General features: G+C 43.4%; 2 protein-coding genes across 4 annotated transcripts; both read left to right on the top strand.

Annotated features, from left to right (window-relative positions):
• The first annotated feature begins 3,634 nt into the window (after positions 1-3,634).
• LOC147234736 (uncharacterized) lies at positions 3,635-5,198 on the top strand. 2 transcript variants are annotated; one of them, XM_086144591.1, is made up of 4 exons: positions 3,635-3,741; positions 3,818-3,855; positions 3,944-4,278; positions 4,929-5,198. In XM_086144591.1, the coding sequence occupies exons 2-4, from the start codon at positions 3,837-3,839 to the stop codon at positions 4,962-4,964; spliced, it is 390 nt and encodes a 129-aa protein (XP_086000717.1). In that variant the 5' UTR covers positions 3,635-3,741; positions 3,818-3,836; the 3' UTR covers positions 4,965-5,198. The 2 variants fall into 2 exon arrangements, with proteins under 2 accessions (XP_086000717.1, XP_086000718.1); XM_086144592.1 differs by having other exon boundaries at positions 3,674-3,736.
• Positions 5,199-6,811: 1,613 nt separating this feature from the next.
• On the top strand, positions 6,812-22,770 carry hibch (3-hydroxyisobutyryl-CoA hydrolase). Of its 2 annotated transcripts, none has more exons than XM_086145362.1 (14): positions 6,812-6,941; positions 8,007-8,049; positions 8,319-8,450; positions 9,248-9,332; positions 9,413-9,493; positions 9,705-9,757; positions 11,895-11,973; positions 17,642-17,787; positions 18,879-18,965; positions 19,045-19,103; positions 19,333-19,414; positions 20,207-20,326; positions 20,970-21,003; positions 22,225-22,770. In XM_086145362.1, the coding sequence occupies exons 1-14, from the start codon at positions 6,910-6,912 to the stop codon at positions 22,338-22,340; spliced, it is 1,149 nt and encodes a 382-aa protein (XP_086001488.1). In that variant the 5' UTR covers positions 6,812-6,909; the 3' UTR covers positions 22,341-22,770. The 2 variants fall into 2 exon arrangements, with proteins under 2 accessions (XP_086001488.1, XP_086001487.1); XM_086145361.1 differs by having other exon boundaries at positions 6,854-6,941; positions 8,004-8,049.
• Positions 22,771-22,990: the final 220 nt, after the last annotated feature.

The following is a 22,990-nucleotide window of genomic DNA, read 5'->3' as shown; positions in this document are numbered from 1 at the left end:
GCTCTCTTTCTGGGTGATTGATGGGGCAGAGAGTGATTGACATGAACAGAGCACGAGCCTTGGGAGGAACCTCCTCCAGGAAGGTCTGGAGAAGTGGTGAACCTGGATGTTTTTCTTTAAATCAGGAGTTTAATCCCCTTGATAAAGAAAAAAAAAATGTATTTCTTTCATGTGAGAGCTGGTTGGAGCTCCTTACATAGGCGTCCACATGGGTACAGGCCAGAGAGGTGGAGAACTTGGATGTTATAACATGATAATAACAAATTAATAACAATAATAACAGTAACAACATAGTAATAACACAATATGCTACAATGCAATATGTGAGATGGCGGTGTGAGGGAGTGTTGTGCGAGGAGGATGAAGCTCTCCAGGAAGACTTCCTCTCACCTGCCCTTAGTCTCTAGTACCACCTTGTGGCTGGGTGTGGAGGACACAGTTGTGGCTCTCTGGAGATGAACATGGACCATGGTGTAGATGTTCACATGGACATGCCATGCCTGGACAAGAACAGGGCATGGAGATAACCATGAGCGTAGACATAGACATGGTCGTGGTGATGGACCAGAACTCGGTCATGGACCAAGGTATGATCAAAGACCAGGACATGGTGTTGGTCTTGGTTGGACTGGGGCTTGGAGATGGTCTTGGTCTTTGTCATCATCAAACACACCACAAGGTCCGTTCTCGGTGTCATTCTCCAGCCCTGGCAATAAGGAAGTGAGTTTACAAGACTATTAGCCATTAATGATCACTTTTATTGGGACTTCGGCTTCCGCCCATCGTTCACTATATCAAAGTCCACCGGCCAATCAGGCGCCTCAAGCCAACCGGTGATTGTTCTTCAATATGTAAACTTAAAAGGTACAAACTTAAAACTACCCCTGAAAATATACCAATACATTTACACAGTTTGCATGTTTTATTTTTTCCTGAAATACAATTTTAATAAAAATATATTCATCAGCCCTGCCTCCCCAAGTAAACATCACAAGCTTGGAACCAGGAGGGTTCCTTTCATAATCCAGCTCATGACAAAATTCATCATTTATTTGTTCATTCATCCATTCATTCCGCCATTCACTCTTTTTTTCCATTGATTCGTTCATTCATCCATCTCTCTGTCCATCAATTCATTTAAATCATCCATCCATCCATTATTCCATTCCACTATTCACTCTTTGTTCCATTCAACCATCCATCCATTCATCCAACCATTCATTCATCTGTCCATTCATTCATCTATCCATTCATTTACGAATCCACCCTTTATTCCATTTATTCATTCCTCAATTCACTCATTTATCCATACATCTATCCATTCATTCATCTATCCATGAATCCATTTCATTTTTACATTCATCCATCTATTCATTCACCCATTCCTCCATTCATTCATTCATCCACTCCTCCGTGCATTCATCCATCCATTCATTCATTCTTCCATCCATCCATTCATTCATGATTCAATTAATCATTACGTGCATCCATCCATTCATTCACACATTTCTCGATTCATTCAGTCATTCATCAATCCATCTATTTCTTCATATTTACTTGTAAATCCATTCATTCGTTCGTATAATTATCCATCCATCATTCATTCCACACAATCACATCATTCAGTCCATTAAATTCTTCATCAATCTTCTATTCATTCATCCATTCATCCACTTGCAATCACAGGACCACATGTAGCCTTCCAACCGTTCACCCTCTCCTTGACATATCTGAGCCATTGTTGGGTGTCCAGTGAACCTCCTGCATGTGTTTGAACCCGGAAAACCCTGAGGAACCCCACACATGGAGAACATGGAGGCTCCACACAGGAAGACCTCCTGCAGGAATCCAAGCAGGACCTTCTGGCTGCGAGGCTGAGGTGCTTAATTTCTCTTCTTAATTTATCTTTCTACAATCTATATTTATATTTGCTCTCATCTCAGTGGGAGCCATCATTTAATCCGGAGTGGTGAAGATTTTTTTTGCTGAGATGTTTTGTAACATTCTTACATACACACGCCCTGCAAAACACACACACACACGGTAAAGTAAACCGCATCCTATAAGCTGTGGGATCTTCATCTTCTGTGTGAAGCCTCAGGCCTCGCTGGAGAAGATCTCCGTCACCTGACTTTCCCTCCTCCGCCGGTCCACCATCCCCACAATCGCTGTTTGTCCAGGGTGGAGACCGGGTTGGACTTTGTCCTCAAAGTTGTCCTAGTCACCGGGCGTCGCGTTGCCGGGCAGATAAGCCCGGTCGGGCGTGACCGGGAGCAAAATTCATAAAAACACGCAGACAGTGTTTCCACGTGGAGTAGTTTCACCCAAACATAATGCTATTTCCTGAGTTTAAACCCTCACAGTGAGCGCGACTTGTGAATGCTTGAATGTATCTTTATGCAGTCAGTGAGGGGGTGAATGGTTGTGTCTCTATGATGTGTAAATATGTGAATTATTGCATGTCACTGTAAGATGAGTGAGCGAAAGAGAGAATAGTTGTATGTATTTCTGCAGCGAATGAATGTTTATATGTATCTATATGATATATGAATGTCTGGTTGTATGTCTATATGAGGTTAGAATGAAATGGTGAGTGGTTGTGTGTCTCTTTATCATGTGTGAATTATTATAAGTTAAGTGAGTGAAAGAGTGAATGGCTGCATGTATATATGCAGTGAATGAGAGGGTGAATGTCGTCTGTCTCTTTATGATGTGTGAATAAGTGAATTAGAGCGTGTCATTACAAGACAAGTAAATGAAAGGGTGAATGGCTGCAAGTCTATATGATGTGAATGTGTCTATAAGAAATGTGAATGAGAGGGTGAATTGTTTGTCTATTTATGATGTGTGAATAAGTGCGTTATTGGCTGTCACTATAAGATAAGTGTGTGGAAGAGTGAATGGCAGCATGTATCTTTAAGACGTGTGAATGGGGGGGTGAATGATTGCGTGTATTTCTGCAGTAAATGACAGGGTGAGTGTTGCAGACATTGCAATATGCACACGAAAGGGTGAATGAAAGGGTGAATGGTTGTATCTATATGTGGTGAATGAGAGGGTGAATGGTAGTGTATATGTATGTGAGGCCCTTTGATTGGCCCATGTTGAACCCCACCTCTCGCCCATTTACAGATAGGCTCCAGCCACCCTGACAGCAGGATAACTGTTACGGATCACAAATGAATGAATGAAAAGTGTTTGCAAACACCACCCATAAATGTGCTCTTACAGATATGGCCTTTTTAAAATTAATAATCAACCATCATCTTAACAAAGGTCTTTCCCATAGATCACATTCTTCCAGTGCATGTGAGCCACCTCTGCACTCGGATACATATGTCTTTTCTCTTTTCTCTTCATCTTCTTGTTTTCCTGAATCACATGACCCTCTGGTGAAAACAAAACGCCGCTCCCTGTGACCGACCCATGAACAGCTTTATTGTCGGCGGTCATGTGGACCAACATGTCTGCCGGTCATCGGGTAAAAATAAATCTCCCTTCAATGAGCACCGTTGAGGGGAAGTGTGTTTGCGTATGGGCGTAATGTGTGTGTGTGTTTGTGTTCACTGGCGGAGGCCACAGTGTGATGCGTTTACTGACACGCCCTTGGGGTCAGACGAGGTCTGCGTCCACCCCCCCTCAATGAGCTTGGCATTTCATTGCAGGGGCGTGGTTTTCGGATAAAAAGCAACAACAGCGGGGGGAAGCTGGAGGTACTGCTGGAGATCAGCTCAGAGTAAGGTGTGTGTGAGTGTGTGTGTAAATGTGTGTGTGCAATTCAATGGATTGTGTAAAATACAGTTTCCCTCTCTTTCAGGATCCCCTGAAGCTTTGACATGTACGGCCATAACCAAGGTACATGGTGCCGCCACCGCCGCCTGCCGATGCTCCCGTTTCCGCCGCTGCATTATTATTAACCCAGCTCTTTTCTCTGTTGGTCAAGGAAACCCCGCGTTCCCCCCCGGTTACCCCAACCAACCCGGGGGGTATCCTCAGTGTCCCCCAGGTGGCGTCCCACCTGGTTGCTGCCCTCCCCAGCCTCACGGAGGTCAAGGTCCCTGCCAGGGGCAAGGTCATGGACATGACCACGGACACGGACACGGACACGGACACGGCCACGGCCACGGCCACGGCCACGACCACGGCCACGGCCACGGCGGCCACGGCCACGGCCATGGGTGTGGGCAAGGCCACGGACACGGTCACGGACACAAGCATAAGCACAAGAACGGTCACAAGCACAACAAGTGCCATAAGAAAGGGAAAGACTGCAAAGGGGTGAGTGTCGGCTTTTTTTTTTTCCCTCTGAAAGGGCGGTTTTTAAATCTGACAAATAAATCAAAATTTGTGGGAGAAGACAAAAATGTTCCCTCATTTTCTTTGACCATTGATTCATAAATGTAATTGTTAATCGATAATTTGATGTAATTTAATCATTTATTAATTGAATTTGAATTACAAAACTATCGTATTTTATGAGTAAATCATAAAATTGATGAAATGTAATCATTCTTTAATTTAATTCATGTATTTTTTATTATTATTTTGCTATTGATTCATAAATAATATTGTTAATCATGAATTTAATGTAATTTAATCATTTATTAATTGAATTTACTCGATTCTATTTTATTTTATGAGTAATTCATAAAATGAATGAAATGCAATAATTCTTTAATTTAATTTCATTTTATTTTAATCTACTTTTATGATTTTACCATTAATTCATAAATGTAATTGTTAATAATGAATTTAATGTCATTTGATCATTTATTAATTAAATTGTATTCTATTCTATTTTATTTTATGAGTAATTCATAAAATGAATAATATTAAATCATTCTCTTATTTAATTTAATTTAATTTAATGTAATTTATTCCACATTCTTTGACACCTACAATCTCTGTGACTGTTTTCCTGATTGCAGTCCTCCAGCAGCTCCTGCAGCAGTGACTCCGACTAGACGAAGATCTCCCCAGATGGAGGAAGAGTCCACCTCTATCACTAATACAGATTAGCAGCGCTACATTTATCTCACATTCACATATCTTTCTCACTGCTGCTTTTTGTTTCTACTACTAGTGCACAAATAAATAAGAGGTTGTTGTAGTAACTCCTATCAGGCTTGTTGGAAAAGTTATGACACGCATGATCACCTCCAGCACCCGTAATGAATGAATAAATAAACTGAACGTCACCAATCTGTGGCCTTGGTTTTTGTGCTTCATTATCAGGCGTCTCAAGGTTCGAGACAGAAACAACCTTCTGTAATACGTTTCTGAAAATGTACACATAATTCAGTTTTATTTGTTGCTAACCCGCTTCATGAGCACCAAGCTAACTTCAATAAGAGAAGGTACAACAACGTGCCTTCCCGATGTGGTCCTGGGGGAAGTTGACTGAAAAAGCAGAAACATAACAGCACATCATCAGCAAATAAAGTCAGAGACGAAATTCCCTCTCCCTTCCGGACAAACTATTCTGAACCCTATCTGACCTAACCTCATGTGGACTGAGAACTAACAGAGACAACAAGAACTGGGTAAGTAACTGATACCACTGTTGGTGACCTTTCAAAAAGGCATGAACTTCACTGTCAGACCTGATCACGGACGCAGAAACCAATCGTATCGGCTACTGGGAAGCTGGACAATTGTCTCAGTGCGCCACAACAAGTGGTAACTTTGGTGAGTGATAGCGCCACAAGTGAAAGTATTCATGTGGTTAATAAGAGTTTGTTTTTTCCCCTTGTGTTGTGTAACAAAAGCACTTCCGTGTGAAATCTGAGATTGTCGATACACGACTGCCTAAAACCAACTCAGGCTTCTCAGACACAAAATCTTGAATCGGGAGCCAGCAGATGCAAGACAGGAGCGGTTGAAAACAATTTTGACAAACCGGTTCACTACTAACCATAACCAGGAGAATTGATGCTGTGCATGTACGCACAAACCAAAAGGTTACAAGGAGGTACGTGCTTTGTACATATTCAACTTATACTTGATTGACCCTCATCACTCCCTTGACTACAAACTAGAGGTACATCAGAAGCCTCCAAAGGTGATAGAACAGAGCAGAATGTGTCCGACATGTGGAGAAAGCGCTAAAATCTTGTGCCTACTCTAATTGGCCAAAACAGGATCACCAGGTACCATTACTGCTATTTCGGGAAAAACTCAGAAGAGTTTTCAACAAACACCGAATCCCGCTGCGTTTCAAACTCCACAACTCTCAAAGTGTTGTGGCGTTTGTTTGTTCCCCAAGCAACAACCATACAACGACACCCACATTAGCGTAACAACCTCATTCAACTGAGTTCCTGTAAATCAACTCGCTCTTTATCGAAACGAGGCTTCGATGCACGACCCCAACGTCTCGGATAAGAAGTGAAAACTCTTGAGGAGAAACAAAACTCAAGTCCAGTCACAATCACGACTAACCAGGATGACCAAAACCTCACACTGAAATAGAATTAGTATTATATAAACTAAAAAAAAGAATATAGAGAATAGGATTAGATGTAGAAGGTCGATTCGCTGTGGCGACCCCTGAAGGGAAAAGCTGAAAGGTGAAGAAGATTATGTAAACTAAAAAAATAATAATAAAATTAAAGAAATTAAATTAAATTACCAATAATTAAAATTAATAAATAAACATAAATAAAACATATTTATTTTTATATATTGGAGACACACAGTGATTGCAGTTTTTTTATAAGATACCAGCAGGGGGCAGTGCTGCATCCTTCGGCTGCCTGGACCGGCCTCCCGTGACGTCACAAACACTGTCCAATCGCGAAGAGGCTTGGTGAACCTGACAGGAAGTAAACTCTGAAGTTAGAGAGCGTCCAAAGCCGAGCGAGTGAGGTGAAAGTCAGTGCCAAGAGGACGGCAGTCCCGGGTCGGAAGATGTCCCTCACGCTGCTAATATCCGCTAGCCGGTATGTCTTCACGGACAAAAATATCTCGGACCTCCCCTTTCTATTGTGAGACTAGACTCCGCTTACATTTAGCTTCTGTCAAAAGGCTACTCATGCTAGCGACAAACTGAGCACAGAGCTCGTTGGCGTGCTGATGCTGCGGTGCGTTCACGCAACCCGAAGTGGGCCTATTGTTGAGGATTTTAATTTAAAGTTAAATGAAAGTTAAAACCCCCGAACACCTGTTTAATTTTCAAGCTTTGCGAAAGAATGGCGACAACGCGAAGCCGGCATTGTTTCAGCTGAACTAGCTTTATATTCCCATGCGATAGCCCGTTTTGATGCCCCCCCCCCCCCCCCAGAGTCCCAAAATACAGATATAATTTAGATATTAATAAATACAAACTAAGCTCGATTAGTGATACCTTTCTGATAACGAAGAGAGCATCCCATAATGTCTATAGTACTATAATACAGGCGCTGTCACTGCCTACTCATGAGCGCATCAAAACGGCAAGATAATCCACCCGCGAGGCTCATCGGCGACGCGTTACCATGGCAACGTGGCTCTATTGTGTCACGAATTTAGTTTATTTGGTGTTTTCCTTTTTATTGTAAATGAAATGATCTTGTGCATAAGTACAACTGAAGACCCTAAATTGCCCCTATGTGTAAATGACAGAGTGAATTGTTGCATGTGAATGAGTGAACGGTATTTGTATATGAAACATTGTGTGTCTCTTGATGACGTGTGACAGAGAGGATGAATTGTTGTGTCTCTGTATGAGAGGGTGAATGGTGGGGTTGGTTAGTGTGATGTGGGAATGATTGTATGTCCATATGATCTGTGAATGAGAGGGTGAATGGTTGTATGCTCCCATATGAGGCCCCTGTGATTAATCCAGGCCGAGCCCTCACTTCTCGCCCAGTGACCACTGGATAAGTGGTAAAGTGAGTAATGAATTAATGAATATATCTCTAAAACTCAGAGGAGCTCAATCGGCTTTATTTTCATTCGACGCCATTTGAGTGTTTCATGCGATGGCTTCACGCTTGTTAACATTTGCGTCTTCTCTGTGCCGGCAGGCTGAGGTCCGTCTGCAGGCTGCGGCGAATCCAGGGACACATGGTGGGGGTTTTGGCTTCTTCCTCGCTGATCTTTTACCTCAGCTTAATTCTGAGAACAGTTTTGTCCAAAAGCCGAAGCCATTGAGCGATACTGAAAATAAAAAGTCAATTTCTATTGCAATAGATTTTAAAGACCGGTAGCGGGTGTGAATTCAGTTCCCGTCTCTAATTGGTTAAATATGGCTTTTTAGTTTGTTGTGTTTCCGCACACTGAAATTCTTCAGGATTTATTTCACTGCTGGTGATTCTAAATCCCACTTCAACATCCAGATGTCAAGTCAGGCCGAGGCAGACGTCCTCCTGCAGAAGGTGGGCTCAGCTGGGGTGATCACCATGAACAGACCCAAAGTCCTTAATGCCCTCAACCTCACCATGATCCGGCGGATGTACCCTCAGCTCAAGGTACAATTCGGAGCCACACCGGCTTCGTGGGGGCAAAGGTTGTGGGCCACAGCGGGTTAAGGGTTGTAAAAGCGTCCCACCCTCCTGTCCCCGACCTCAGCTTCCTACCACCGATAGCCTAGCTGGTGATTATGATCACTATGAAACACTTTGACACAGTTACCTGACAGACAGACAGATGGATGGATAGGTCCCATAGTCACAGATTATAAAAGGTAGCATAATTTAAAGTAAACAGAGTTGAACCGGCAAAAGATATATAGTCCAAAAATATGCAGGAGGTTAAATGGAAACCTGGAGTTACCAAGATGAGTAAATGAGAGGAAGAATTTAAATTTAAATTAATGACACTAAATTCAATGACTATTTTTTTTTCCAATTTATGTATGTCTATGACATGTAAATGAGAGAGTGAATGTCTTATGGGTATTTGAGATGATATGTACTATATTGATCCCAGGATTAGGAAATTATAGGGCAGCAGCAGCATTACACGCACAGAACAGACAGTGACCAGTTTAAAATAAAATGAAATGAAATAGAATGAGGTAAAATGAAATAAGAACAGAAATAAAAAGTATAAAAGTATTATCTGTATTAATCAGTATTATAAATGTCAATACATATTTACCTGCTAAAGATGTCTCTCATACGTCGGTGAACACGAGTGAATGTCTAAATGATGTGAATGAGAAAGTGAACAGTTGCATACGATTTTGTCATATGAATGATGGCGGATGAAAGAAATGAAGAAATATATATATACTTTTAGAATTCAGTTATTCTTGTCTCTCCAGGAGTGGGAGGAGGATGGCGAGACGGACCTGGTGATCATCAGAGGGGCGGGCGGGAAAGCCTTCTGTGCCGGCGGAGACATCCGAGGTACGGCGCTTGGCTTGCTTTTCAGGGGCCAAATTCACACCAAACCCGCTGCCTCAGCAGCATTTGTGTTTCCTCCGCAGCTGTGACCGAAGCAGGGAAGACCGGAGACCCGCTCGCACAAGATTTCTTCCGAGAGGAGTACATTTTGAACAATGCCATCGGTGAGTGAGTTTCTTCCTTTTTTTTTTTTTGCTGATTTTTACGTCCATGTCCGATCATCTTCTGTATCTGTAGATTTCTGCTTCAAATCAGAGAAATATTCACTTTAAAAACACTTGAATATTTACGACTTAAATGCGCCGCCGCTCCCATTCAATGTATTTTCCCTACATCACTCTTATTGTTGCAATTAATATCAAGTCATCTTCTCAGGATCGTACAGGAAACCATATATCGCCCTCATCGACGGAATTACAATGGGAGGGGTGAGTATGGCCTTTTTTAATATTTGTAATGCAGGATTTAATCCAGATTCCCTTTCTTTCTTGAAGATTTTCAGGTCATCGCTGATTTTATACAAGTTTTGGTCATACGTTGATTTCAGAGATGATACACTATTATTAACATTTTATTTGAAATGATTTTAACAATAACTGCTACTACTATTAATGCCTGTTTTTAGAATGTGGTGGCTGCCAAGGCTTTTGTTTATTTTACTTTTTCGATCTCCATCAATTGTTATTGCATAATCAGGGATGTGATACCAAAAGCTACCACAGGGGGGCAGCAGAGAGCCGCCCTCCACTGTCACCTGGCTGGATGGTGACGCGGCATCCCATTGGATGACATGCAACATGACATAGCATGTTGCCGCCGCAGCTTCTGGCCTCCAGGGGTCAGAGGCGTCCTTATAGTGAACAAGGACCTTTTAGCTTTTATTTATTTATTTTTAACATACACATTTCCCTCTGAGAAAGTGTGTGTCCCCATTTCTGGTCATGTGACCTTCAGTGTTGCTCCTGAGGCCACTGTCAGTCATGAGTACATGCAGGGTACACGATTATTCATCCTGCATTTGTGTTGTGTGTGTGTGTGTGTGTGTGTGTGTGTGTGTGTGTGTGTGTGTGTGTGTGTGTGTGTGTGTGTGTGTGTGTGTGTGTGTGTGTGTGTGTGTGTATTTTCCCCATGACATGTGATCGGAGTGCAGGGTTTTGCAACTGTGGGTCCGCTATAAAATGTGAGACGAGAAAAAGAATATAATGTCACTGAAAGTGTCTCTGGTCAGTGCCTGCTGTGGGCGCATGTTGTTTCCCCTCTATTTGTTTTGCATCAGAAACATGTTTTAAGATAAGGGACGTGTTGAGATGATTTTTGGCAATAATTTGTGTAACCGTGGCAACCGAATTAGTCACAAACATTTGGAAAAAAATATACATTCCCATAGGAACGAATCCGAATGGAATTGGAATGTGACCCATGTTAGCAAAGAAAACCTCTTGATGGGAAAGGAGCAGATATATACTCTGTAACCTTTCAAGTAACCATGGCGACAGAAATCCCAACCACCACCACCACCCAAAAAAACCTCTCGCGGGACCGAATTGCTGGGACGGCCTTGAAAGCGCTGCGATGCAATGCAGCTGCTTTTGACGTTTCCCTGGGAGTTTTTCAAACTTCTTCTGCCGGAGCTGCAAAAACCAGGGGAGGCAACAAGTCACCATGGCGACACTGGATCCCAATTCTAAGAAGACAAAAAAAAAAAAAATCAATACACATTGAAAAAATGTTTTCACTAACATCAGAAACAAGATACTTGATTTGGTTAAGTGACCTGAAAACTGGAAGGATTAACCTCGCTAGCGAATGCTACTACAAGAGCTAGTATTGCTTTACTGCTAGTAACATTTCCACCAGTACCACATCTCTGCCTGCTGACTGCTTATGTATGAGAATAACAAATAAGTTTTAAATAGTAATTGCAATCAAAACATCTTAATGGGCTCGTGTTTCAGTTGAGAGGCCTGCCCCCTTTGCCAAGCCCGATCCTCAGGTTCGAGGAGAGTGGTGGGGGGGTTCATAGCTCGTATTGCTGAGCGCAGCCTGGCTCTATATATGGAGAAATCCTGGGTCTATGATTGCCTAGGAAGCTAGATCTGCTCTCAGAACTCCCACGATGAGCGAACGCCATGGCGATCCGGCAGTAGTGTATGTGTGTGTGTGTGGATTTCATCTCGTGCACATCACTCTCTGCTCTCGAAGTTTGAAAATCCCTGGAATTAAGACCCGCCATTAATCCGCGTCTGCTCCGCTTTTAGCATTGGACTTGCTTCCCCCTGCGATGTGCTCCGGAGCGCCGGGAATCCAAATATTTACACGAGAGCGGCAGCCGCCCTCCTGAGGTTTATCCGGAGCGGCGTGACGTTTATCTGCTTTCACTCAAAAACAGAGTTTCACTGATGCCTTGGACCTTTACACAAATATACACATTTTATTTGTTAGACAATCAGAATGACATACTGTATTGATTGCCCTTGATGGTGTGTGTTTTATTTCTATATATGTTCCTCTTCATCATTGTCCACAAATACTCTTGCTGACTCCACTTCCGTTCTCTGCCTGCAGGGCGTGGGCCTGTCAGTTCACGGACGCTTCAGAGTGGCCACTGAGAAGACCCTGTTCGCCATGCCCGAGACCGCCATCGGTGAGTCTGCCGCCTGCCCACTTTCCTCTGGATCAGTCGTCCTCAAGGGGAGGTCATTTCTGAAGTCCTTGTCAGGGTTGGGCATGAATCGGTGCACGCTGTGTCCTAATATGGAATGGCAAATATGTGCGAGTCCAGACTGCAGTTCAACCTTGGTCAGGAAATTGTGTCAAACATATCAAAAAACATTTCTGTCATTCCGTGTTTCCAGTTTTATCTCAAAGCATCCCAAATGGTGGATGCCACTGGATGGGGACGGAGTCAAATGTCTGAACGCGGCTGAGCAGCGAAAGCACGATCACTTAACACGACGATCAGTTTGCCATCGAAGTGACCAGCCTTGCACACAGTGCTGTTAACGATATTACAGGGTGGACGAAATGAAGCAAGAATGAATCCCTAATCCAATTCCCAAAGGCGACCAGGTGGTTTATCAGTCCGCCTGTCGTAAACTTTACCACTGTTAGGTCTATCAGGGTTTGCCGAGGCGTAGATCAGAATTTTCACCAGATGCCACCTCCCACTCAGCGTTGCATACGAACTGCAAGAAAACACAATGAAGATAAAAAAAACAACTAACCACATACCAGCCATGTTTTCTCTGGAGTGTCCCTCTGGGACAGATGGTCCTGTCCTGAGGCCCCCTCCGAGGAGATTAGTGACAAATCTCAAAACAACAAACTAATTACAGCTGACATCATGGAATAAACTTGCTCATTGTCACTGTAATCCGATGGCCCGTGACAGCAATGTGATAATCTCAGTGTTTTTGTGCGGCGGGATTGAGCCTGCAAATGAGCCGCCGCTGTCAGCCAAAGGACTTAATCTAGTGTCACATTAGTGTCATTGATGTCAAATGTCCTACTGTTGTGCTTCCGCACTTGTCATTGTTGCTGGGTCTTAATGTTATGGTTTTGTTATTGTTGTTGCAGGGTCGTAATGCTGCAGCTCCATAGCTGTTGCTGTTTTCATAGACTCACTGTTGTGGCGGTGTTGGTACTGTAATGGTTGTTGCAGGATCTACATTTTTTGGTCTTATTGTTGTCAAGGGCTCCTGTTTTTTTACGGAGTGTGAATGCTGTAGTCCTTGTCGTAGATGTTTCAGCGTTTCATATGAATAGAATACAGTTATTTGACAGACGCTTTTTATCCAAAGCAACTTACAGAGAAGTTTCCAGTATTGAACCCAGGACCTCATACATGTGAAGTACTCTACCATTGAGCTACACGTTCACGTTATATTGTTGTTGCAGGGTCTTCATGCTGTCCGTCTAGTTGCTGTTGATGTTATCAGGCATTAATGTTGGGGTTTTATTCTTGTTGTTGCAGGGTTTAATATTGGAGATCTGTAGCTATAGTTTTTGCTGTTGTTGTTATAGGGTGTTGAAGTTGTGTTGTCGTTGTATGCTGTTAATGTTGCGCGTTGTGGCAGGGTCATAATGTTGTAGTTGTTGAGAGATCGTTATTGTTGTTGTCGTCACAGGATGTTAATGTTGTGTTTTTATTATTGTTGTTGTAGCAATTGTTGGTGTTGAAATTGTCATCCTGGCTTAATTGTTGTCATCCTGGGTTGTTTTTACTGTAAAGTCACTTCACAAATGACGGTAAACAAAGTCACACGACACATTAGCTCAGCCACTAATGCGTATCAGAACTGGAAAAAAAGGCTAATGAGTATAATTATGCTAATGTTTTCCTCCATTCGATCTATTTCCGACACGGCAGTGGATAAAGGCACGGTTTTTCAGGCTCGATTGCAGCTTCCACTCCTGCCCCCAGCACAGCCTCCTCTCTATTTATACACCTGATATCTTTATAAAAGGCTTTTTTATTTTTGGAACTGGAGAATGTCTGAAATCCACTTTTCCAGCAAAGCGGGTTTTGGTTTTGCACCAAACACCCCGACTGACCTTGGATTTTTCAAGTTCCTCAGAGTGCCGGAGTCATAAAGTGCCTCACAAATATGATCCCGGAGCTGTGCAGAGACAGGTATGAGTAATTGGTGTACTTTGCCCGTTGGTACCAAGGTGGGTAAACAGTGGGGTGCTGTAAATCTATAATAAATATATCCACGTTTGAGGCTGGCAGGCGTGTCCTAGTTTCTCCTCAGCAGCGGAGCCACTGGGTGAACGTCCTCAGGTGGTGCGTCACGGATTGTCGGAAAGGCAGCTCAGGACGCGGCTCATTAAGAGGCCCGAGTTACCTAGCTATGAGGGGGGAGGCCGTCTGACACCTTTAGGTGGGTCAGTGGGGGGGGATGAAGGTCGTTAGTGTGTTTTATAGAGAAGAAGGTACAGTTAATACCTGATTAGCATTGAGAGACGCAACGATTTCATCTACACCGTTATCAATCCCATGAGATCTGGATTATCTGTCTACCTCTTTGTCCATTTCCTTATTAATCCCTTATCAGTTGTCAGGCGGTGAAAGGCCATCCTGTGTCATTTATGGCGCAATCACACACACTTAACGGCACGACTTGGTTTGGTTGTTTTTCCATTACTTTGTAGTATCTCGTCGTCAAGGCACGGCAGCCAGAAATTGCCACTAAACAATAGAGGACAATGGCTGCTTCTTGTTTCGCAGAGAAGAGCCAGAGAAGTAGAGTTGTGCTAACATGTAGTGGGCCTGTAGGTTTTTTTTTTTTAATCATTTTTTTAAATGGCGGGTTTGATTCTTGTGTCAGGGAAAGTGCTCAGTGATAACACCCTCTTGTCAAGCAGGAGCTAAAAGCCACGCTTGGCTTGATTGGAACCTCACAGGCAAAGGTATCAGAAAAATGCCAGGCACCAGGTAGTATCCCTGCTGGACACCCAAAAACAGCCCAGTGGAGTCCAGCGGAACTGTGTGGTAGAAAATGGCCACCAGTGTCCAAGTCAGACTTTAACAACAACTATTTCCCCCTTCTTTGAGGGCAGGTGACTCAGATGTGTAGTTAGGGATGCATGCAGCCCTGATATCCCCGTGCACATTGCCCATGGCGCGCTTTCATTTTGAAATCATCATTTTGGGAACACTGGAACGAGGCACACTATGGTTTGAGCGTCCAATCACCTCTGTAGATGACTCAGAACAAAATACAAACTACGGCCCAGCCACAGACGGCATACCTGCAGTTCCATGGTTTGGCCACTGTGAAATATTTACCACACTCTTTCTGTATCTAGTTCTCTTTATCAATACATTTATTTGACTCCATTACTTCGTCTGACCATCCAAAGGCCCATTTATTCTCTGCCGCCTCTCCCCGTGTTCATTTCCTGCATAATCCTGTACTTTCTTGGGAAGTTTGTTCATAAGTAACATCCATAAGTAACCTTATGCAACAAGTGGAGCAGCACCATCGGAAGCTTGGAGGGGCAGTGTTGCGTGGTATGCTCACGTGTGACTGGCGAAAGGAACAAAGTAGACGGAGAAAACAGAGAAGAAGAAGACAGCATGGTGCCGGTATAACTAGGGAAAATTCTCCACTCCCATTTACTGCCCTGCCTCTTTGTTAGTGTACATTATCATCAGCTCTTTCGCCATCACCAGGTTTGTTGTACCTGGAACTGGGAAGTGAACTCTGAACTCACTGTCCTCTAGTGGATGCATTGCTCAACCAGGTAAAGCACGCGTAAAAATTACGTCGTTGGTGACGTTTGACATTTGAAATGGAAGTACCTTTAGCGTAAATTACCCTTAAAGGTAATTCTGATACATTGATTGATTGTCTGATCTGGTTCACAACAATAGCATTGGCAGCTCATAACCGCAGCCCGTCGTACACTTTTTGGATTCCCTAAATCTGGTAATCCCTCTGTGTGCAGATTAACAGATTTAACCGCCAACGCTCAGAACAGCAGCCATAATCTGCCGCATTTATGATATTGCGTTTTTCCAGACGTGAATCAGGTCAACTCTTATAATCCACCCCTCCCCCTCCTCGCCATGCCGCAACTCCAGCCAACAACCCCACAGTGAAAGCGTCATCGAAAAACACACTCCACTCTGCGCAGATTAAGGCCGCAGGCTGGGGTGAAATATTTGATTCACATGAGTCTCGAAAAAAAAACGCATGCCTGATGTGTCGCAGTGTGTCTGGAATAATTCTATTTTATATTTTCCAGACGTTTAGTTGAGGTTGTCGTTCGGCGGTGATATTTTGCTCGCCCCTCGTTTTATGAATTACAGAAAAAAGTCAGTTGTCTAGGAATTTCTCACTATTTTAATGGCCTTTATTGGCTCAGTTTGAATTGCATTTTCACCCAACCCCCCCAATTCATATGTAACATCAAGGCACATTTGGAATATAATCATAATTTTACAAATTTTAATTATATATTTTCTTCTTCTTCTCCTGTGGCTTTTCCCTTCAGGGGTCGCCACAGCGAATCGACCTTCTCCATCTAACCCTATTCTCTGTATCCTCCTCTCTCACACCAACTACCTTCATATCCTCCCTCACTACGTCCATAAATCTTCTCTTTGGTCTTCCTCTTGACTCTTCTGCCTGGCAGCTTCAATTCCAGCATCTAGATACCAATACCAATATATTCTCTATCCCTCCTCTGTACATGACCGAATCATCTCAGTCTGGCTTCTCTGACCTTCTCTCCAAAACATCTAACATGTGCTGTCCCTCTGATAGACTCATTCCTGATCCTATCCATCCTGGTCACTCCCAAAGAGAAGCTTAGCATCTTCATCTCAGTGACCTCTAGCTCTGCCTCCTGTCTTTTCGTCATTGGTACTGCTTCTAGGCCACGCAGCATCGCTGGTCTCACCACTGTCTTGTACACTTTTCTCCATTCATTCCAACCTGCTTGAATCCCATCTCTTCACCTCTTTTCCACATTCCCCGCTGCTATGGACTGTTGACCCCAAGTACCTGAAATTCTCCAACTTCTTGATCTTCATTACTTGTAGCCTCACAGTTCCACATGGGTTCCTCTCATTCACACACATATACTCTATCTTGCTGTGGCAAACCTTCAATCCTCTCCTTTCCGGCGCATACCTCCACCTCTTTAGATGTTCCTCAACCCGTTATCTGCTCTCACTATAGATCACAATGTCATTTGCAAATATCATAGTTCATGGAGATTCCGTGTCTAACCTGTCAGCCTGTCCATCACCACTGCAAACACGAAGGGGCTCAGAGCTGATCCCTGATGGAGTCCCACCTCCACCTTGAACTTCTCTGTTACGCCTACAGCACACCTCACCATTGTCTCACAGCTAGCATACATGTCTTGCACCAGGCTAACATACTTCTCTGCTACTCCAGACTTCTTCATACAATACCAGAGTGCCTTTCTTGGTACCCTGTCATATGCTGTCTCTAGGACTACAAAAACACAATGCAGCTCCCTCTGCCCTTCTCTATTAGCATTCTGAAAGCAAACACTGCATCTGTAGTACTCTTTCTAGGCATGAAGCCATACTGCTGTTCACAAATGCTGACTTCTCCTCTCAGTCTAGTTTCCACTACTCTTTCCCATAACTAGTATTTACATGTTACATATTTCTGGTATATTTTTTTACTCCGTTGATTGTCAACAGAGTAAAACAAATGTGTGTGTGTGTTTGTGTGTGCACCCTCACCCTTCTCATCTATGTATATATAAAATACATGTAATTACAAGCACAAAGTGACGTGGCTCTATTTGATTTCCCCCCCTCCCAGGGCTTTTCCCCGACGTTGGGGGAGGATATTTTCTGCCAAGGCTTCAAGGAAAGCTGGGACTCTTCCTGGCCCTGACGGGCTTCCGCCTCAAAGGACGCGACGTGCAGAGAGCCGGCGTGGCCACTCACTTTGTCGAGTCCAAGAAGGTACGGAGAGTTCCAACGTCCCTCCAGTGTAACCGGAAAATGACCAAAAACTACAAAAATGGACACTAGCAGTTTGCAAACAAGCAGCAATGATAAATTGAAATAAAACGATCCCCTCGTTTTGCTGGAGACTCACGGCCTCTGGCACATGACGAGGGCGCAGGGTCAAAGCTGAGTCACCAGCTGCACAGACACACACACACACGCTGGTCCAGAGTGTGTGTATATGTGTGTATGTGTGTGCACACCTTCCTCATCAGTAGCCAGGGGCGACAGATGTTGTTCGACCTTGATTTTTGAGGTTGCAGTCCTTTTTTTAGCTTTTACCAAAGAGTCACAAAAGGTGAAAAAATGAATGAATGAATAAAGGGTGAAATGAATGGCTGAATTCTCAGAGAAGATGCACTGATGCAGCTATCATGATTACCCAGAAGGTGGAATATCCTCTGAGAGGTTATTACCCATTAATTGCATCTGACGGAGGGCTTTGTCCGTGGTTGCCATGGTGACAATGACCACCCATGTGATTCCTCACATTCCTCAGATTCTCAGTCATCCAGGTCATGGTCGATTCTTGTCAAAATCTTCTTCTCGCAGCAAATGGATTTGATTTTCGGAAGAGGCTTTTTCAATCCAACGTCATCAATGGAAGAAAATCAAGTCCAGTTGCTACGAGATGAAAATCTTGAGATGTGCTTCGAACTCTCACTTAAAAGTAAGAGAGTTACATGTGCTAAGTCACTGTTATGCTCGGACCTCTCTGGGTGGGCTCTCCATCTTCTGCCACCTGGGTTCTCCAGGTTTTCCGTCTTCCCCTCTCAGCTCAAACACAGTCAGCAGGTTCATCTAAGATGAATTTGTCCGTTGGTGTGAATAAGAGGAGGTTGACTTGTGATTGACAGGCATCCCGTCGTGCTTAAACTTCGCTTCCTGCCCAGTGTCATCTGTGATTGGTTGTAGTGCCCTGACTGAAGAAACGCTCTTGTTTTTCTTCACGTGCCAACATGAAAAGACTAAATTAAACTGAAAAGGAAGTTCTGTATCTGGACCTTTTTTGAGCACGTGCTCATCAAACTCTATCCTTCAATAAGATCTCCGACCTGGAGAAGCAGCTGATGGACCTGAAGCGACCCTCTGTGGACGACGTCTCCCGGCTGCTGGACTCTTTTCAGGATGAGGTCAGGAACCTGCTCCGTGGAACCAACCTGTTCCATGGAAGTTCTTGGCTCCGCTCAGACATGTGTTTTGTCACTGCAGAGTCGCCTGGATGCCGAGAAGCCCTTTGTCCTGGAGAAGCACATAGCTGACATCAACAGGTGGGTTTGGTCCACACAGCAGGTCCTGCCTTGTCCCATTTGCAGTCATGGAATGAAGGTCAGGGTTGGTTTGAAACCATCAGAGAATGGCTCCTCCGCCGATTCCAGGAGCTTCGACCTCAAACGTCACCCCTTCTGCTTCTGCTCACATCCCCGATGTTGTTGGTAGTACCACCTCGATGTTCTGATGGTGAGATGACAACAAGGTCTTGTCTTTTCCGTCCCTCAGGCTGTTCGGTTCCAGCAGCGTGGAGGAGATCGTGCGCAACCTGAAGGCAGACGACTCAGATTTTGCCAGGAAGCAGGCGGAGGTGCGTATCTCTGGGGAAATATATCCCTATTGCTACGCACTAGCACTGATGCTAACCACTACCCTGCAGCTTCACTGCACTGGAGGAAGATAATCCCAATATTTAGATCTGGATATTTTTTTTCTGAGCCTGAATTAAATCCCCCACCCAAAAAAGTACCTATTTTTGTATTATTTTACGTAAAGTGCCTGGAAAGGTTCTGGAAGCGGGTCAAGGGGTTCCTAAATGTCCTGAAGAAATGTCATGTCAAATTGTCCTTTATTTATACGGCGCCTAATCACAACACAGTTGTTTCCCGTAGCCTTCCATTAGACCTGGTCTGAATCATACACTTTAAAATGATAAAGAAATCCAACGTTCACAGAGGAGCGAGCAGGTTCGGGGATCCAAGCTCAATGTGGGCCGCCTTCTGCCTCAACCACATGTGATAGAAAGAGAGATCTCATACCACCAATACCAGCATCGCTTACGGTTATATGCTGATAACTGAAATTTTATCATAATAGCTTTTAACATTCATAAACAATGGTGGATGAAAAAAAAGTTGTAAATAATTTAATACATCTTTGCATAATCTCTGAATATAAAGATCCCTGAGACGCTGCCCTGGTGAACCCCACCTGCCATGCCGTTAGCAGTTAGCCACTAGGCAAGTTTGGGAACTTAATGGGGTTAGTCTTTTGCTTCTCAGCTGGATGCTCACAGATCCATATCAAACTATATTTATCCTAAAGTGTAAACGTTACTCGAGCATCAGCCTGACCTTTGAAGGTCATCCGTCTCGTCCCCCAGACCCTGTCCCGGATGTCCCCCACCTCCCTGAAGATCACCCTCAAGCAGCTGCAGGCGGGGCAGTCGCTAAGCCTGGAGGAGGTGCTGGTGATGGAGTACCGGCTAAGCCAGGCCTGCATGGTAAAGACCACACACCCTCCAACATCCACTGGAACCACCAACATTTACGAACACCCACCAGGAGCCTCAGACATTCACTTACATCTACCAGAAACCTCCAACATCCACCAGCATCCATCTACACATGTCAACATCTACTGATATTCACTAGCATCCACTCGTAACCTCCAACAATCACTAATATTCACTAACATCCACTAGGAACCTCAAACATTCACAAATTTCCACCAGCATCCATCTACATGTTTCAACATTCACTAATATCCATTCACTAGAAACCTCCAACATCCATTAATATTCAGAGATCCACCAGGTACCCCAATACCCACCAAGAACCTGCAATATCTACTAACATCCTCCAGGAACCTCATCAAGAAAATCCTCCAACATCCACCAGCATGCAGCCATATTTCATATTTTGAACTGTTTTTAATTGAAAAAGAAGTATTAAAATGATTAAAAAAAATAAATTAAATTAAGAAACTTGTTGCACCAAAAAACAACTGGGCAGATGTTTCCTCGCCAGAGGAAGCAGAGCTTGTTTGGAAACCGGGAAGGAGGAGCGAGTGACTGATTGCGGCGAGCGAGATGGCGCTGTGAGCCAGTGACGTCAGCATGTCTGACGGCTGTGTTTGTGTTTCAGCGGGGTCGTGACTTCTACGAAGGCGTCCGAGCTGGTGAGTCTTCTTCTTCTGCATGTCTGGCAGAGGGTCGGAGGGTGGACTTTCAGTCGCATCACAATTAGTTCAGGGGTTTTAAATTCAAATATTTTAGTATTTTTTGTAGATTTTTTTTGCTCAGTCTGGAAAGGTACAATGGAATTCTTGTTGTGCTGCCCGATAAGTAATAAGCATGTTATTGCGACGAGATGTAAACGCGACAGAGAAATGTAAACAGTATTAACAGGATGTGCAAGCTGAAAGGAAGACTGCAAATTGAAATGTAAACAGTTGTCAAGTTGTATTTTTATTCGTACAGCCCTGCATCACAACCCATGGAGAGCTATTCTGGAACGTTCTTTTTTTAAAAAGATCTGCAGAAACCCAGCGTTCCCCCATCAGCAAGCACTTTTTGACATCAGTGAGGACACAACTTCTGCCTTGAGTGTCTGGAGTTAAAAAAAAAAAAGATGTGTGATAGTGATGGAGACAAAGAGAGTAGGAGGCAAAAAGTATCTTACTACTAATACTAGTAGCGCTAATAGTTACATGCTAATAGCTGAAATTATACAATGAATAACTTAATATTCATTAAATAAATAATGATAGACGCCTGGCAAGAAGCTGCAGTACATCAAGCCATGCCCCCTGGAATCTTGCAAGATGTGAAATAAAAGCACTTGGATTGTTTTTTTCTGTTTTGTATTTTTCTCCCTAATTGTTCTTTATTTTTGTCTTTTAACCCCATCATGGTTCTTTTTTTTTTTTACATTAAGCCAGTCTAGATAATTCTTTCCTTTTAGTAATTCAGTTTGACCTGACTTTTAAGTTGCTGTTTTTTTTTTTTTTCTTTTCTAAAGCAATTTTTGGATATTTTTTCTCCCTATTTAAGCATGGCTTTTTCACAATTCTGAAACCCTGCAACTCATTGGTTGTGGATTTTAGGCGTTTAATGTGGCAGTTATTCAGACTTTTTTTTTTTTACATCCAGCCAGTCATTAGATAATTCTTTGCTTTTACTACGTCATTTGACCTGATTTTAAAGTTGTTTTGTTGTTTTTTTCTCAAGACGCTGAAAACATGCAGCTCAATAGGGTGTGGATTTTAGGCATTAAATGTGGCATTTGGACTATTATTGCTGTATTTCTCTGTTATGCAGTACAAAGGGCTGAAGCTGGTTATATCTATTTTCATAGCTCATCCCGTCAGTCAGTCTCTAATGTGTCCTTGTGTTTCCAGTGTTGGTCGACAAGGACCAGAGCCCCAAGTGGAGCCCATCGACCCTCGAGGAAGTGTTGGAGGAGAGCGTGGAGCAGTGCTTCGGCTCCCTGGGGGACAAAGACCTGACGTTCTGACGCCCCCAATGTCAGATGCCAACCCCCAGCAAAGCAGGACAACACACCTGAGCAGAGATCAGGGTGAGAAGGCAAGGTGTTCACGTGTAGGTTAAGATCTTCCTGAAGGAATCTGGGCTTGTTGTCCACCGGACAATAATAAAAATCGGATTCTGTAACACCGTCAAGCTCAAGTGCCTTAGCAGCCGGATTCTTCGTCGCGGTCCTGCAGAGGGTTTTCCACAATGGTTGCAGAAGACAACGAGAAGATGAACCTTGTATTACTGGATTTTCTGCCTGTTATTATTTACATAGACTGAAAATAAACTGTTCTATTAGTAAAATATTCCTCATTAAACTTAGGGGAGCCGGTGGTTATTCACTACTTTCACTCAACATGAAAAAAAGAGGAACTGGAAAGTCTGAATAAAAGATAACCGGTGACATCTAACTAAACTGTGACTCTGTTTTATTAAAGTGTGTGAGGGTAGGATATTTTCTTTTTTCATGGTCAATTTTATAATATTTGTAAAACACAAATCTGTATTAAACAAAGGGATGTGTTCCAAGAAGGTTTGCTCATTGAAGGTCTTTAATTACCATGTATTGCTGCTGTTTCTCCTTACATTTGAAATAATCTACAGTGCTGAAGCTGAGGAAGGATGCAAGGT

The sequence above is a fragment of the Fistularia commersonii genome, chromosome 4 (assembly GCF_037954325.1).
Source record: "Fistularia commersonii isolate RoL2024-O1a breed Wild chromosome 4, RoL_Fcom_v1.0, whole genome shotgun sequence".
NCBI classification, from domain to species: Eukaryota; Metazoa; Chordata; class Actinopteri; order Syngnathiformes; family Fistulariidae; genus Fistularia; species Fistularia commersonii.
Note: the sequence above shows the minus strand (reverse complement) of the source record. Positions and strands in the feature narration are given on the sequence as shown.

Bases quoted from the DNA above. Each gene is read 5' to 3' on its own strand.
- LOC147234736 (XM_086144591.1), top strand. The intron at 4,279-4,928 runs GTGAGTGTCGGC...TCCTGATTGCAG, and splicing joins AAGGGAAAGACTGCAAAGGG to TCCTCCAGCAGCTCCTGCAG.
- hibch (XM_086145361.1), top strand. From the start codon at position 6,910: ATGTCCCTCACGCTGCTAATATCCGCTAGCCG. The intron at 9,494-9,704 runs GTGAGTGAGTTT...TCATCTTCTCAG, and splicing joins CATTTTGAACAATGCCATCG to GATCGTACAGGAAACCATAT. The intron at 19,104-19,332 runs GTGGGTTTGGTC...TCCGTCCCTCAG, and splicing joins CACATAGCTGACATCAACAG to GCTGTTCGGTTCCAGCAGCG.